The sequence below is a fragment of the Chelonoidis abingdonii genome, chromosome 5 (assembly GCF_003597395.2).
Source record: "Chelonoidis abingdonii isolate Lonesome George chromosome 5, CheloAbing_2.0, whole genome shotgun sequence".
In the NCBI taxonomy this organism is placed as follows: domain Eukaryota; kingdom Metazoa; phylum Chordata; order Testudines; family Testudinidae; genus Chelonoidis; species Chelonoidis abingdonii.
The window spans coordinates 98,573,776-98,589,138 of NC_133773.1; the positions used below are offsets into that span (position 1 = coordinate 98,573,776).

General features: G+C 41.6%; 1 protein-coding gene across 4 annotated transcripts in view; it reads left to right on the forward strand.

Moving 5' to 3' along the window:
- The window catches only part of ATP8A1 (ATPase phospholipid transporting 8A1), a 263,824-nt gene that overhangs the window by 18,114 nt on the left and 230,347 nt on the right, over positions 1–15,363 (forward strand). For all 4 annotated transcript variants that reach the window (XM_032784994.2, XM_032784992.2, XM_032784991.2 and 1 more), the window contains exons 2-3: positions 4,314–4,428; positions 14,623–14,722. In XM_032784994.2, the coding sequence (XP_032640885.1) occupies positions 4,314–4,428; positions 14,623–14,722 (215 nt within the window). The remainder of the gene's footprint in view (positions 1–4,313; positions 4,429–14,622; positions 14,723–15,363) is intronic.

Genomic DNA, 15,363 nt, shown 5'->3' on the forward strand with positions numbered 1-15,363 from the left:
AACTAGATGGCCTGTTAGCTTTCGATGGCGTCTTCGTTAGTATGTAAGGTCTTGAAAAACTCTTTCTAAGTGAGAAACGATGTTAAGGTACATTGAGGCTCAATTAGTGGTAATTGGGGATACAAATGCAACATGTGGATTACTAAAGGTATGATCGTGCCAAAACCAACCTCATCTCCTCATTCTTTGAAAGGGAGTGACAGATTACTTAGACAAAGGATAATGCGGCTAGCTCTAATCTTACCTCGTTTTCGGAGTAAGGCATTTGACTGCAGCTTCCACCATGCGGGGGAACTTGTAGGTGAATCTGGAATAAGCATGTGGGATGAATCATGAAAGTTTGTAAGCGTGGATTAACGCGAACGTGCGGTCCTAAGAGGGGAGACTCCAGCAGCGTCGTACTTGAAGGGTGAACTGTCAAGTTGCTGGGAAGGAGCGTTACTATGTCGCGTAGTCCCTCAGAGGATCGGTTTCTGGGACCTAAATGCGTATTTAACTTCTTGTGTTATTTACTGACCTTGGCACAAAGACTGGTGAATGTTGCTACAATTAAGTTTTCGGAATGACACAGCTGGGAGTATGCTGAAACACGGAGAAGGACCGGTGGCATACTATACAGTGATGACTGGTACCACTTTGTATAACTGGGTAATCAGTAATTAGGATGAGAGTTATCAATAGCTGAATGAAGTTTGCAAGGTCATGCACTTACGTGAATTAATATGTAAAAGTCTTTATAAGATGCACATTGTGGGACGCCTCACAGTGGAAGAACCATGAGGAGGAGAAGACACCTGGGTATCTGCGTTCGACAGCAGCATTTGTCTCTGCAGCCGCCATATGCAACTCACTTGGCCGTAAAATAAGCAAATGCAGTTTAGGTGTGCATCACGGCATGGTATTTCCGAGCAAGGCATAAGGAGGTGTTAGCTACCATTATATAGGCAACTGGTGTGAGACCCGTCACCTGGACATTGATTATGTGCATTCTGCTGTCCCATGTTGTAGATGATGATAGATTGCAACTGAACAGGTTCAGAGACGGCTACTAGGATTGCATTGCCGATGTCAGGAAATGGCATGAATATCTCTCCTTTATGATTAAGGAGACCAAAGACGCTGTGGCTTTTTAGCTCCTGGCCCAAAAGGAAGGGCGTCTGCCCGGTGGATTATGCTTGCTTCTTTATATAAACATATCAGGGGCGTATTAACGTTAGGTGTTGTTACAGGCGAGTAGGAAGTTATTAGTTAGTACCTGTAATACGACTAAGGACAAATGCTGGGTACAGCAACTGCGGGATATCTGTAGGAGTTAGACTTGAAATTACATGAAGGTTTTTCTAACCATTAGGAGTGAAGTCGGACTAGCCTTCCAAGGATGTCACGTAGTGGGGCCAAAGTAAGACTTACTCTGGCGGTTCAGTTAAGCTGATAAGGTATATGGAGGGAATTGATATGATGCGCCGGATAGTTTAATGTTGGCATAATTATCTTGGATTATCAGCAGGATAAGTCTGCTCACTGGTCTATGACGGGGAGTCGTGCCTTGGCGATTTGGATGGGATTGAGTGTACTGCCAAGAATTTCTTTCCTGGTGTCTGGAGCTGGTGACGTTCTTGGCCCATCACTAGCTCCGCGGTTAGCTGGATTCAGCCAGTATTTGGGGCTCGGAAGATTTCCTGCCAGGGCGGCTGATTGGCAGGGGCCCTGTGAGCGTTTTATCCCTTCCTCTTGCAGCTGGGCTATGGGTCACCTTGCTTGTGATGATTCTCTGCAGCTTGAGCTCTTCCAAAACCACGAACTTTTGAGACTCAACACGTGCAGGTCCATGGGGTAGGGGTTGTGCCCCTAGCAGCCTTCACACACACTCACTCACACACAAACTCCACAATACAATCCACAAACTACAAAAACCTGCTCCTCCAACAGAACTCCCACTGAAACTCCCCTGTTAGCAGCTCTGTTTGCTGGCTCCTGGGCCTTCTCCCAATACCTTCTTTATCCTCACCACAGGACCTTTCTCCTGGTGTCTGATAATGCTTGTACTCCTCAGTCCTCCAGCAATATAGCTTCTCACTCTCAGCTCCTAGTGTCTCTTGCTCCCAGCTCGTTACATGCATGCTACAAACTGAAGTGAGATCCTTTTTAACTCAGGTGCCCTGATTAGCCAGCCTGTCCTAATTGATTCTAGCAGTTTCTTCTTAATTGGCTCCAGGTGTCCTACTTAGCCTGCCTGCCTTAATTGGTTCCAGCAAGTTCTTGCTTGTTCTGGAACTGCCCCTGTTACCTTACCCAGGGAAAAGGGATCTACTTAATCTGGGACTAAAATATCTGCCTTCTAACACTCTCCTGTAGCCCTCTGGCCTGACCCTGTCACAGAACATAGATGTGGAAAATATCACATTGCACATTTCAGAATCAGCCTTAGTACTGTCCCTCTTACTTGTTCATGACCCAAGACTAATATCCTAACTGGAATTTTTGACATTTTTGAAATTATTCTAAATTAAAATAATACATTCTGTAGATATATCAGCTCTTTCCTGTATTGCTTGTTAGATAAGTATTGTTCTGGCTTGGTATGATAACAAGTTCCTCTGAAATGAACAGCTGATATTTGTACAATAGGGTTGAAAAAAGTGAATATGTGGTCTGTATCTGACTTGCACTGGGATGATCAATAGGGATGGTATAAATGGTGGTGTACAGACCGAGAGAATAACGTACTTTGGACTGTCTATCTCACAAAGAAATGAGTGAATGGTCCTGTTCCTAAAGTGCATATGGGGTAAAATTCCATATGGCATAAGCCTTGTGTTGGCCCTCTACAAAGAGGTAAATTTCATCCATGGAGATTAAGATAGGAAGTATGGCATCTTGACCATAGCAGGAAATTGACATGCACAAGGGTTAAGTTGCTGGACTGCATTTGATGGTTAAATTTGACACATGATGCTGGTGTCTGTGGCACATAATGGGCAGACTGATTGGAGAATGATCTGTATTGATATGTGACTGTCAAGTACCAAGGCATGGGCAGTCATACCTAGTGGTCAAAGCAGAGCTGGAAGCAGCGGCCAGTACGTCCCTCGGCCCATGCTGCTTCCAGTAGCTCCCATTGGCCCGGAGCAGCGATCCGCAGACAGTGGGAGCCACAATTGGCCAGACCTGTGGATGGGGCAGGTAAACACACCAGCCCAGCCCGCCAGGAGTTTTCCCTATACAAGCGGCGACCCCTGTTTGAGAAACCCTGGTATAACTAGAGGTATGTAGTGATGGGTGTTCCAAGGTTTTGTTATTAATTTACTAGTAAACAAGGCAATTCCATCATTTTTATTATTTATGGCAGTAGGTTAGTTAGCTAGTGAAGACCCTCTAAATCAACCGCTGATCACTCTCCCGTCAACTCCTGTACTCCACCTGATCAAGAAGAGTAAGGGGAGTCAACATCACGTAGTGTGGACCCCGCGGTAAATAGACCTAAGCTACGTTGATTTGAGTTACGTTATTCACATCACTCAAATTGTGTAGCTTAGATCAACTTTTCCCTTTAGTGTAGACAAGGTCTTAGGCTAGTCTTCCTCGTTTGTTCAGTTGAAGCACTTGATATCCTTTTTTCTGATAGGATAATTTCACCATCAGCTGTACAAAGATATATTTATCAAAGATTAACCAAAATATGTCTACTCTGGTGTACTATGATATTATGAATGTATATATGTTCTGTAACTTTGTGAAGCTCCAAACATTTCAGAAAGCTGCATGGTGCTTGCACCAAAGAATTTACAGTCTGTAAATTAGGCAAAGATAGCCTGTGAACATAGGCAAAGAATGGGGAACTAGTATGTATTAAAAGGATGTAGTTATAATATTCCCTTTTACACTCTAGAGTTCAATTTTACATTCAGTGACAATGTAATGGTTAATGTTACAAGGAAGAAGAGCTTTGAAATTGGTATGTGGGATGATTTAATATTTGTGCACAATACACAAGTGTAACCATAATTATTGAATGTTATCTGTTTATAGTGCTTGATTTGGGGATAATTACAACATCTTTGTAACATATTTTACCCTAAATTCTGATACGGTATTAACTCAAACTTAACTTAAATTTAAGATAGATTTTTTCTATAAGGTATGAATTTTTACTGAGTGAACACTGAACAAGAAACCCAAAGAGAGCTAAGGGATACTCTTTTTGTCTTTATGAAATTATTTTCATTAATAAGTAAAAGCGTATGTTCATTTAGTTATCTAATATGCAGACACTCAGCTGACAAAATATATAAAAGTTATTTTATATTTTAAAGGCTACGGGAAGACAGATGATGTTTCAGAGAAAACTTCACTCGCTGATCAAGAGGAAGTGAGAACTGTATTCATCAATCAGCCGCAGTTGACCAAATTCTGCAATAATCATGTCAGGTATTAAATTTTTATAATGCATATAATTAATAAATATTAAAAATATCTATTTAGTGCCATAACTTTGCATGTTACTTTACAAAGACTAAGTAAAGAGAGTGTTCCTGGTCCGGTTAACAAGTTTAAACAGAAAATGGATGTAACATATACAAAAGGTAGAGAAGACAAAGACTAAAACAAATAAGCCTGATTGTGAGTGAATTTTAGGTTATGCCTGCAGAGATGTGATTGCAACAGTGTTGATGTACTTGAGCTAGCTTTGAAATAGCTAGCTCAAGTAACAATAGCACTGAAGACGAGTTACCATGGGCTACGCAAACCCTCCCCAGACCTTGGGTTCGTACTTCAGTGGCTAGCCTGTGCTACCGTGACTTCACTGCTATTGTTACTTGAGCAAGCTAGATTAAAGATAGCTCAGGTATGTCTACGCATGCTGCAGTCACACCGCTGATTGCAGTTTAGACATGCCCTTAGTTTCTGAAGTTTTTAAATGCCTAATGATATGAAAAATGGATTTTCAGGAGACATCGGAAAGAGTGAATATACTTGAAGGGGGATTTATTTCAGCCTGTATGGAATAGCATGAAAAAGGCACAAAGGATAGAATGGTTGGATACAAAGAGAGTAACGCGATAAAACTGGGTACAGCAAGTTATTTGGAAACTACTTAGAGAACTACTTTGGCTATAGAATCAAAAGTCTTTTCTCAAACTTTCACTTTGAATGTACAATGCAGTGAAAATATTTGAAAGAGCAGAAAAGCATTCTGCATACTGTTGTTAATTGTAGTATACTTAAAAAGAATACTGTGGGCACATGGTAGTCCAAAACTTTTGGTTTGTTCTCAGACTACAGAAATCTGCATTGTAACAAAATAACTATTGGATATTTGCATGCAAGTGACCACACTGATCTCTAGATTCAGTAATGTCACAAGGAATAGCATTTTAAAATGGAGTAGAATTTACTCATACCAAAATATGTAACAAGTGACATATTTTTTTGTCCCATGCCTTATCACCATTGTATAGATGTGTGGGGTAATAAAAGTAATGCTAGGTATGTGTTTACAGTAACAGGGTGTGCTGGCCCTTTAAGGTAGGCTACAGGCCCAGCGTGATGCTGTTCTTTATTCAACCCATAACTAGGGAATTTGGGAAATACAGTTCTCAGGACTGAGAGGAATTAGAGGCTGTTTCAGCAAGGAATGTTTGGAAGAAGGAATATAGACAGGCCCATGCATTAGGAGACTAAGAGATCTGGAGGAAGCAGGAGTTGTTTCTTTATCTTTAGACAACAGTGGTTGTTGAAGTTGGATGACCAAGAGGAAGGAATTCCATGGGAAGGGTGAAAGTAGGATTATTGTAGGATCTTGGTTTCTTTTGTATGTTTGTTAGGAGCCCCAAGAGGAGGGAAAATACTGGGAAAAGATGAAGGAATGGTGATTGTGTAATCTTTGGGTGGGCTAGAGTTCATTTCATTGCCCTTCTCCAGTGCCTTAAAAAAATCTAACTCCTATATAAAAGTAGCTGGAGATCCAAAGTTCATTCTCTTAAGGATTTTCAGCAAGGATTGACCAGTGTCAATTTCCCCACATTCAAGTCCCAAAAGAAACTAACAAAATTAATTTAATTAAATAGCTTTATAAAATCTTATGATAAAAAATAATAATCTAATTTTTACAGCATAACATGGCTATTTTATAATCCACAGACATTATCTTCACAGTTATACATAAACATAAAAAAAGAAACCCAAATTAAAAGCTGAACAGTTCAGTCCCCACAGAAACAGTGAAAAGAAACTGAGAATTCCCAAAAATTTAGGTTTAGTTTACCTAAATCTCAGTTAATCTTTGATCACCAAATCTATACAGTTTGCTGAGTCCTAAACAACATCTTCCCTCCACTTGCTTGTAGGAATCTTCAGTTGGAATCCATGCAGATGCTTCGTCTGCTGAAATCACTGCTAGCCAGTCAGCTAACTGATTAACCAATCCCTCAGTTAAGTCACAAGGATATAGATTTAAATAAAAGCCTGCTGCGAAATGCTTCAGAGTTAGGGACAACAGCCTGCTTTCTGTTCCTAGGCTCAGGACTCTCCCAACTCGCACAGGGCACACATGGCCTTTGTAAAGCAGCTGCCCTAACTGCTTGCCGTCATGGAGTCTGATCCCAGGAACAGGGAGCCTATTGGAGCATACCCCAGACTCCTATTGGAGTAACACATCCAATTCCAGAAGCTTCTGGATGTGGAGTGCTTAATCTGCCTACCAGCAATGACTCAGACACAACTCACTCCTACTTCCCCTTAATGGATCTGTTAAAGAGATATCTCCCTACTAGGCACATGGGTTACACTTGGACAAAGACTCAGACTTGATGCCTGTCTGGAGCTTCCAGTATAGTGAAAACTTCTCTTCATACACACGTTGTTACAAAGAGGGGGTTGGACATGGACCTCAAATGAGAAGGCTGTGACCCAGGCAAAATTGGGAGGAGGATTGTGTTTGTTTACATCGGATTTTATTGTTTGGTATTGTGTTTGGTTGGTTGACATTGTGTGCGGGGTTATTTTGGGGGCAGGAGACATTCATTATTTTAAAAGAGATGGAATTTTGGGAGGATCAGAAAGTTAAACCAACATAGTAGGAAAAGAAAACTGAAAGTGGTGGCTGTGTTACCACAGTCACCAGGAAAGCCACTATTATAATCACACATTCAAGATTTCCATCCCTCAGTCGGAATATGAGCTACTTTACTCTTGTCACCTGCCAGTTTGCTGTTTGCCTTTCTTGCAGGTGGTCAGGCTGCTGACTCTGCACCTCTAATGTATTGTACACCTTATTTTCATTTTGTACAGTATTTTAACTTCTAATTTACTTTTTTTATAGGATAAAAAAAATTTCATGGACAGGAAATAGAGAGGGAGCTGCAAATGCACTGCTTGCATTGGATTTTTTAGTGCTTCCAAAGCAGGCTCTTTATGAAAGCATACTGTGACCTCCTTAACTCTCACAATGAGGGGCTTCCAGCACAGCATAATGGGGACAGCTCAGCGCTTCCAGTACAGTGGCAGAACTTTGGGTTCTTCTTCGAGTAGATCCCAATGGATGTTCCACTGTAGGTGCATATGTGCCCCATGCACCTTTGACCGGAGATTTTTATTAGTAGTATCCATTCAGCCCTACTTTATGCTCTGCATCAAAGCTATATCGGGCTGCATAGGCAAACTATTCTCAGTTCCGTCTCAACTGCCTCGGCCTGAAACACAGCTTAGCACGTCTGCATTATGCATGCCTTGACTGCTCAGTGAGTTCATCTACTTAGTTTATTTAGTTTATGTCATTAGTTTGTTGGTTAGTAGTAGTTAGTTACTAGCTACTGAAAAGATTGTTTTATTTCCTCTGGGGGAATCCTCCCTGTGAACCCAGTTCACTAGAATTTAAATGTAGTCTTACATGTAGAGAGGCTATACTGGTCAATGATGCACACTCCAAGTGCCTTCTCTTCCTGGAGGAGTAACATATCCCACAGAAGTATAACTTCTGTTTGGTCCTCAAATCCAGGGTACAGAAGAATTGGGAAATCAAGCTGAGACTGTTAATGATTGATCACTGCCTTTGCTCTGCTTCAGAGCATGGTCTGGGACACTCCCTATACATCAGTCTCTAGGGTCTCTAGTGCCCCTTGGCCTTAGTACAACACTATTCTAGAAAGGGTAAGACTTCAGAGGTTTCCTCTAAAGACCCTAAAAAGAGGACCTGTAATTCCCATCTTAGGTACCCACCTTGAAAAGACCTCACTCTCCAACAAGGTCAGCAGCCTCAGAGACCTTGTCCCAGGGCTTAGTATGGTACAAGTGAGGCATTCCTCCAGTGCCAGCAAGGCAGAAAAATCCTGCAGCTCTAAAAGTAAAGGCTCTAAGAAGGTTCCAGTACCATCTAGTGTAGGTGGTCAGAGCAAATACAGGAAATCAGTGGACTTAAGCCCTCTCCCGGTCCTCTTATCTAGCACTTCGGTAGCATGTAAGACTAAGCCTCTGTCTACATCAGTGCCACCTGTGAAGCTCTCACAACCATCGGTACCATCCTATAGGGACAAGCATACCGGTCCATTGGTGCTGCAACTCCATTTGGTGTCTCAGGACTTTAGGTATCTGAAAGACTTATCGATGGATGCTGAACCAGAGTCTCCATTGCTGGTGATACACTTAGCAGGTGTTTTTCCCAAGACTTTGAATATGGGAGTTGGATTTCCAGATTCTTGTAGGCATATTTCAAACTTGGGGATTTCCAGAAGTGGACCTCTTTGCCATAAAAAATGTCATCTATTTTGTTCAAGATGGGAGTGCCTAGATTGCAGTTTCTTGGGGTACATCTTCTTCCTTACTTGGACTTGCATTACCCCAGATGCCTCTGATTCACAAAGTAATGAATAAAATCAGACAGGGCAAGACCACAGTTATTCTAATCACCCTAACATGGTATAGGTAGGCATGGATTCCTTACTTGTTTTATCTAGCTCTTTGTCTCCAGCAATAAAACTTCCAGTCACTCTCCAGCTGCTCTCCCAGGACACCAGTCGTCTGCTGCATCCCAGTCTAAGTATTCTCCACCTCAGAGCATGGGTCCTCTGTGGTTCATGGGAGTAGAGTCAGTCTGTTCTGCAGAAGTGCTACAGATATTATTAAATAGTTGGGAAGAGTATACCAGAAATACTTACCTTCAGAAGTGGAGATGATTTAATCACTGGTGTGAACTCCAGAATTCTGCCCCTAAATCTGCCTTGCTTCCACTTGTTCTGGAATACTTGTTACAACTAAAGAAAATCAGATTATCACTTAACTCTCTCAAGGTTCATTTGGTGGCATTAACAGCTTTTCATATAACTGTTGAGGCATTCTCATTGTTTGCTCTCTCTACAACTATAAGGTTCATGAAAGATCTGGGTAATCTCTTCCCACTGGTGAAAGTCCCCACCCCAGGCTGGGATCTTAATTTGGTTCTTAAAAGTCTCATGAAATCTCCTTTTGAACCTGCTCCTTACTGAATTTGTCCACATAAACAGTCTTCTTAGTGAAATGGAGAAATTGGGGCCTTAATGTCAGACCCTCATTTCACAGTATTCTACAAGGACAAAGTTTCCTTATGACCACACCCCCGGTTTCTTCCTAAAGTGTCTTGAGGTTCATCTGAATCAGGTAATTTACCTGCCAATTTTCTTTCCAAAACCACATAACGCCAGTCTGGAGACTGCCCTCCAGACTCTAGATCAGGGGTAGGTAACCTATGGGATGGGTGCCAAAAGTGGCATGTGAGCTGATTTTCAGTGGCACTCACGCTGCCTGGGTCCTGGCCACTGGTCCGGAGGGCTCTGCATTTTATTTAATTTTAAATGAAGCTTCTTAAACATTTTAAAAACCTTATTTACTTTACATACAACAATAGTTTACTTATAGAAAGAGACTGTCTAAGAACGTTAAAATGTATTACTGGCACGGGAAACCTTAAATTAGAGTGAATGAATGAAGACTTGGCACACCGCTTCTGAAAGGTTGCCAACCCCCTGCTCTAGATGTCAGGCGGGCATTAGCCTTCTATCTAGATAAGACTAGATCATTTTGTAAATTTTTTAGACTGTTCATTTCATTTGTGGACAGATCTAAACAGTCTGCTATTTCTATTCAAAGACTATCAAAATGTATTTCAGAGTGTATTATAGCTTCTTACAGTGCTGCCAGCATCCCACCCCCTGTTGGTCTGTGAGCTCACTTGACAGAGTCACAATCTGCATCTATGCCTGTAATTAAAAATGTCCCAGTATCTGATATCTACAGAGCTGCTACATGGTCTTCTGTACAGACCTTTTCCAGACACTATGCTTTAGTCTATGCCACTAGATCTGATGTGGCAGTTGGCATTGTAGTTCTTTCCTATGTGCTGGCACTGATTCGGAAACTCCCTCCTCCCTCTTTGGATAATGCTTAGGAGTCACCTGAAGTGGAGCACCCATAGGGACAGTACTCAAAGAACAAAGAGAAGTTACTCACTCTGTGCCATAACTGTGGTTCTTTGAGATGTGTCCCTCTATGGGTGCTCCACTACCTGCCATCCTTTCCTCTGCTTCAGAGTTTCCTTCTGAGACTCTGGGTATGTCTACACTACAAAATTAGGTCAGTTTTATAGAAGTAGATTTTTAGAAATCGATTTTATACAGTCAATTGCATATGTCCACACTAAGCACATTAAGTTGGCAGAGTGTGTCCTCACTACTATAGCTAGCATAGACTTATGGAGTGGTGCACTGTGGGTAGCGATCCCACAGTTCCCGCAGTCTCCTCCACCCACTGGAATTCTAGCTTAAGCTCCCAATGCCTGATGGGGCAAAAACATTGTTGAGGGTGGTTTTCGGTTCACATTGTCAGTCACCCCTCCCTCTGTGAAAGATACAGCAGACAATCATTTCATGCCCTTTTCCCTGGGTTACCTGTGCAGATGCCATACCCCGGCAAGCATGGAGCCCGCTCAGCTCACTGTCACTGTTGTTGTTGTGGGCAAGTCTTCTGTGGGGGCTGCTGTTATCCAAGTAGCCAATGCAATCATTGATGTTCTGTTATCAAGGGTAGTGACTCTGGGAAATGTGCAGGCCTTTTTAGATTTTAGGTGCATCATATTCCTGTCCTGTGTTGTTTCTGCGCTCTATGATTCTGGGAGGACTGCATGCCTCCACAGGTGCCAAGTCCCAACTGACCCTGCCTTAGTTGCCAAAACCTAGTTTCCTTCCTCAGCCCTCTCCAGGGACAACATCTGTGGTATAGATATGAGTTATCAGTACATAAACCTGATACACATGGAAAACTGAAAATGAGGAAACAATGTAAAATTAAATTTAATATAAAATAAATATGTATTGGTCTTCCTTATAGAACTGCACACATTTTTCATATCCTGAATGTGTTTTGTGATTCTTTGTTTCTTCCACCATTGCTAAACTGGGTCTTGGTGTTGGGGTCTTTTTGCTTCCAGAAGCAGATAAACTGTTTTGTTCTTCAAGTTATTCTGATATGAAGTTTTTTATATACTTTTATATAGAAATTTTTATAAACTTAATTAAAAGTCTCTAGCCGAGGTTCCTTAAGGAGTGTAGCACATCATTCTTACTGTTACTTTGTGCATAATGTATTATTTGTATAAACTTTCCCAGTAGTAGACTACAGCACTATGTAGGAATTCTGTCTAGAGCAGGGGTTCTCACAACAAAATTTTTGGTGGCCTCAGAGTAGTCCACCAATTCTTGCTGGTGGCAGCTCTGACAAATCCATCTCTCTGTCTGTGCCTCCCCTTCAGTGTGAGCCTGCCCTGGGGAAGGTGGGTTGGGAGCTCACTGGCTGCCTGTGGAGTCCCGGACAGGAGCAGGAGGGCTGCGCAGGGCAGTGCACCAGAAACTGAACACCACAGCTGCTTCCAGTGCTGTGCACACTGGATCTGTGTGTCTCCAAAGCCGCAGCCCATAAGGTGACTGCATGGTGCAGGGCTCCAATACCTGTTGGCAGTGCTAACGCCAAGGTGGCATACCTCGCTGCCCTTGGTAACAGCTGTTCAAGAACAACAGCTGGGTGCTGCAGGGAGGGGCCGCAGTTTTGTGCCCTGTCCCCATCTTTGCCCATGCTTTGGAGGCTGTTGTAGCCACAAAAAAATCCCCTGGTGGCTGCATGCAGCCACAGTGGCCCAGGAGCGGCAGAAGCTCCCTAAAAGTGTGAGGGGCCACCAGTTCCTGAACTGTGGCCCCACCCTCATGCCACTGCTTCCCCCAAGGCCTGCCCTTGTGCCACCTTTTCTCTCTGAGGCCCCACCCCAATCTTTCCCCTAAGGCCCCGCCCCCGCACTGCCTCCTCCCCCGGGGCCCTGCTCCTGCGCTACCTCTCCCCCACCCCCGACCCTGCTTTCCTCTCACTCCTCTCTGCCCCTTCCCCTATCACTCACTCTTATGGCTAGTAAAAAGTGGGAAGGGCATAGACCTCCCACTTTTAATAGTGATGGGGCCGTGGCCCTCTGGTGCCCGCTGTTCCAGTTCCCCTGCGGTGGCCACGTTGAGAAACGCTTGTCTAGACATATGCTTAACTAGCTAGACTCATTGAGGCTGGCTCTCTGGGTCAGGCTGGAATCTTTGGGAAACATGGTATTGTTTTCCAGATCCAGCATGGCCTCTGTTGCTATACTAGTGTATCTAACATGCACAGTGATTCAGCATATCTTTCTCCAAATTTGCAATCAAAAGGAAATGAATGGATAGAGTGTAACGGTTCCTAAGCATAGTCTTATAAGTTACAGGAAAGTTCTGATTTTTTTCCCCCAACGTTGACAAATTTTCTGAATAAAAAATGCACTGGAAAAAAAATGTACCGAAAATAAAATGAAAAAACCTACAAAAGTTTTATGAAAGGAAATTTGCTTTTATTCACTATACAGTGAAGAAACACATTTTCTGCAGCCTTAGCGATGAGCATAAAATCTTTCCATCTTGTAACTTAACTCTTGACAATATTTATATGTTATTTTTCAAAATTGTTTAAAATTATCAGTCCATTCAGTTGTTCATTTTTTACAGCTTCCCTTCAACTTTAGGCATGTTGAGTCAGATAAGTTCATACGCTGACATTTGGTACTCACTGTGTCTATAACCGGTTTGCAGTATTGATCAGCTGCTTTTATGTTTATTATAATTAAAGTAAGAAACAACCACTCAATAAATTCAGCAGTGTAAAGACTGAAAGATAAAATGAATAAGACATGACATCTGCCAAATAATGGTTGGATTTCTGGTGCATAATCCATTTGTAAAATTCTGCATGGGATATAGAGCTTTGATGTAGAGCAGTTAGTCTATTATAAAAATCCTTCAAATATTTATCCTGAACTTTAAGAACAAACAAACAAATGTAGCCATCTTCCATAATTTAGCATTTGTGTTTTTGTTTTCTTGCATTCTTAAAATAGTTTATTGTTATGTGGGTGCAATCCTACAGATCAAACCAGGACTTATAGGATAGTCTATTTTTGAACTGATGTGAATGTTTCTCTTAGCTTAGTTATTAGGAGCATTTACGCACTGCTAAAAGTGAAATAGTATTCAAATGATTGTTGAGGCAACTTTTAAGTTATACACACCCCGTATTTTTCCTTGTGATAGTCTTAAAGTACATATTTCCAGTTCAAAGTGATCTGCTAGCAAAATAGCAGACAGTACTATTTCAAAATTATCTGCGTACTTTCATACTATCCCAACAATTGTACTATCTGCTTGCTCACTAGTAAAGCTGTCTGACGTTTATGAGAGACAAAGTGGGTGAGGAAATATCTTTTATTGGACCAATTTCTGTTGGTGAGAGAGACAAGCTTTTCAGCTACACAGAGCTCTTCCCCAGGACCAGTTTTGAAATAATACTATCTGCTACTTTGCTAGCAGATAGATAATTTTGAAATGGTACTATATACCTGAGGAAGAGTCCTGTGTAATTTGAAAGCATGTCTCTCTTAGCAACAGAAGTTGGTCTAATAAAAGATATTATCTCAGCCACTTTGTCTCTCTAATATCCTGGGATCAACACAGCTACAACAACACTGCATACGATGATGTTATAGGCTACGTCTACACTACCCACCATATCAGCGGGTTACAATCGATTGCTCGGGGATCGATATATCGCGTCTCATCTAGACGCGATATATCGATCCCCGAGTGCGCTTATATCGATTCCGGAACTCCACCAACCCCAACGGAGTTCCGGAATCAACAGGGGGAGTCGCGGACATCGATCCCGCATGGTGAGGACGGGCGAGTAATCCGATCTTAGATATTCGACTTCAGCTACGTTATTCACGTAGCTGAAGTTGCGTATCTAAGATCGATTTTTCCCCGTAGTGTAGACCAGCCCTGAGTCAACTCAAGTGCTGTGGTTTGGGAGATGGAGATCATTTAAGTTTGGAACTCCAAATGATTCTTAATGTAAACACTGTCTGATTCATTTAACACCCTCTTTCAACTTTTATTTGAAGCAAATTTATTGTTCTTCAGAACATCTGGATTGTAAGGTACTGTCATGACTTGCACTTCAAAGAATAATAAGGAAAGTGTGTGTGTAACTTGTTGGTACTATAATAATTGTACATGGTTTTTTGTCTTTCTTTTTTAGCACTGCAAAATACAATATAATCACATTCCTGCCAAGGTTTCTTTATTCCCAGTTCAGAAGAGCTGCTAATGCATTTTTTCTTTTTATTGCATTACTTCAGGTAAGCTCAACTAAAAAAAAATCTGAATGTCAAAACATTTAAATGCTAATACTTTCCATACATTACTATTATAGCTATTTGAATGTTTTGCAGAAATTCCATGTATCCATCTAATTAAATCATGTGATACGGCTTTAATAATTAAGAATAAAATGTCAGTGAAATACTGGATATTTATACATCTCATTTTGCAACTGTCTTATTTATGGAAAATATTTTCTTACTTGGAATTTTTATTTCTCATTATGACCTGAACTTAACTGATGGGCTAACAGACCTATTCTCATTGTAGAAGTCCTCCATCTTGATAAATTAATATTTCAGACAAATAAACTAATATTTTTGGTTTCCCAACCTGTATTTGATCAGGACTAAGATTTATCCTTTACAAAAAGTGCCGGAAGATCTTTGATCACAGATGGACAGGGCCTCACTTTGAAGTCTCTTCCAGAAGACTGCACTTCCATCTCCAATACTGGTCAATTAGCAGAGTGCTGATTGAGAGGAAAACATGCAACCTTACTGAATCACCAACACAGCTTCTTGTAGAAAGGATCTTCAGGAAGTGATCAGCCCTGATCCATCTTAGCTTAAGATCTGACACCATTGCAGTCAAAGATATTGATGCGTATCAAAACCAA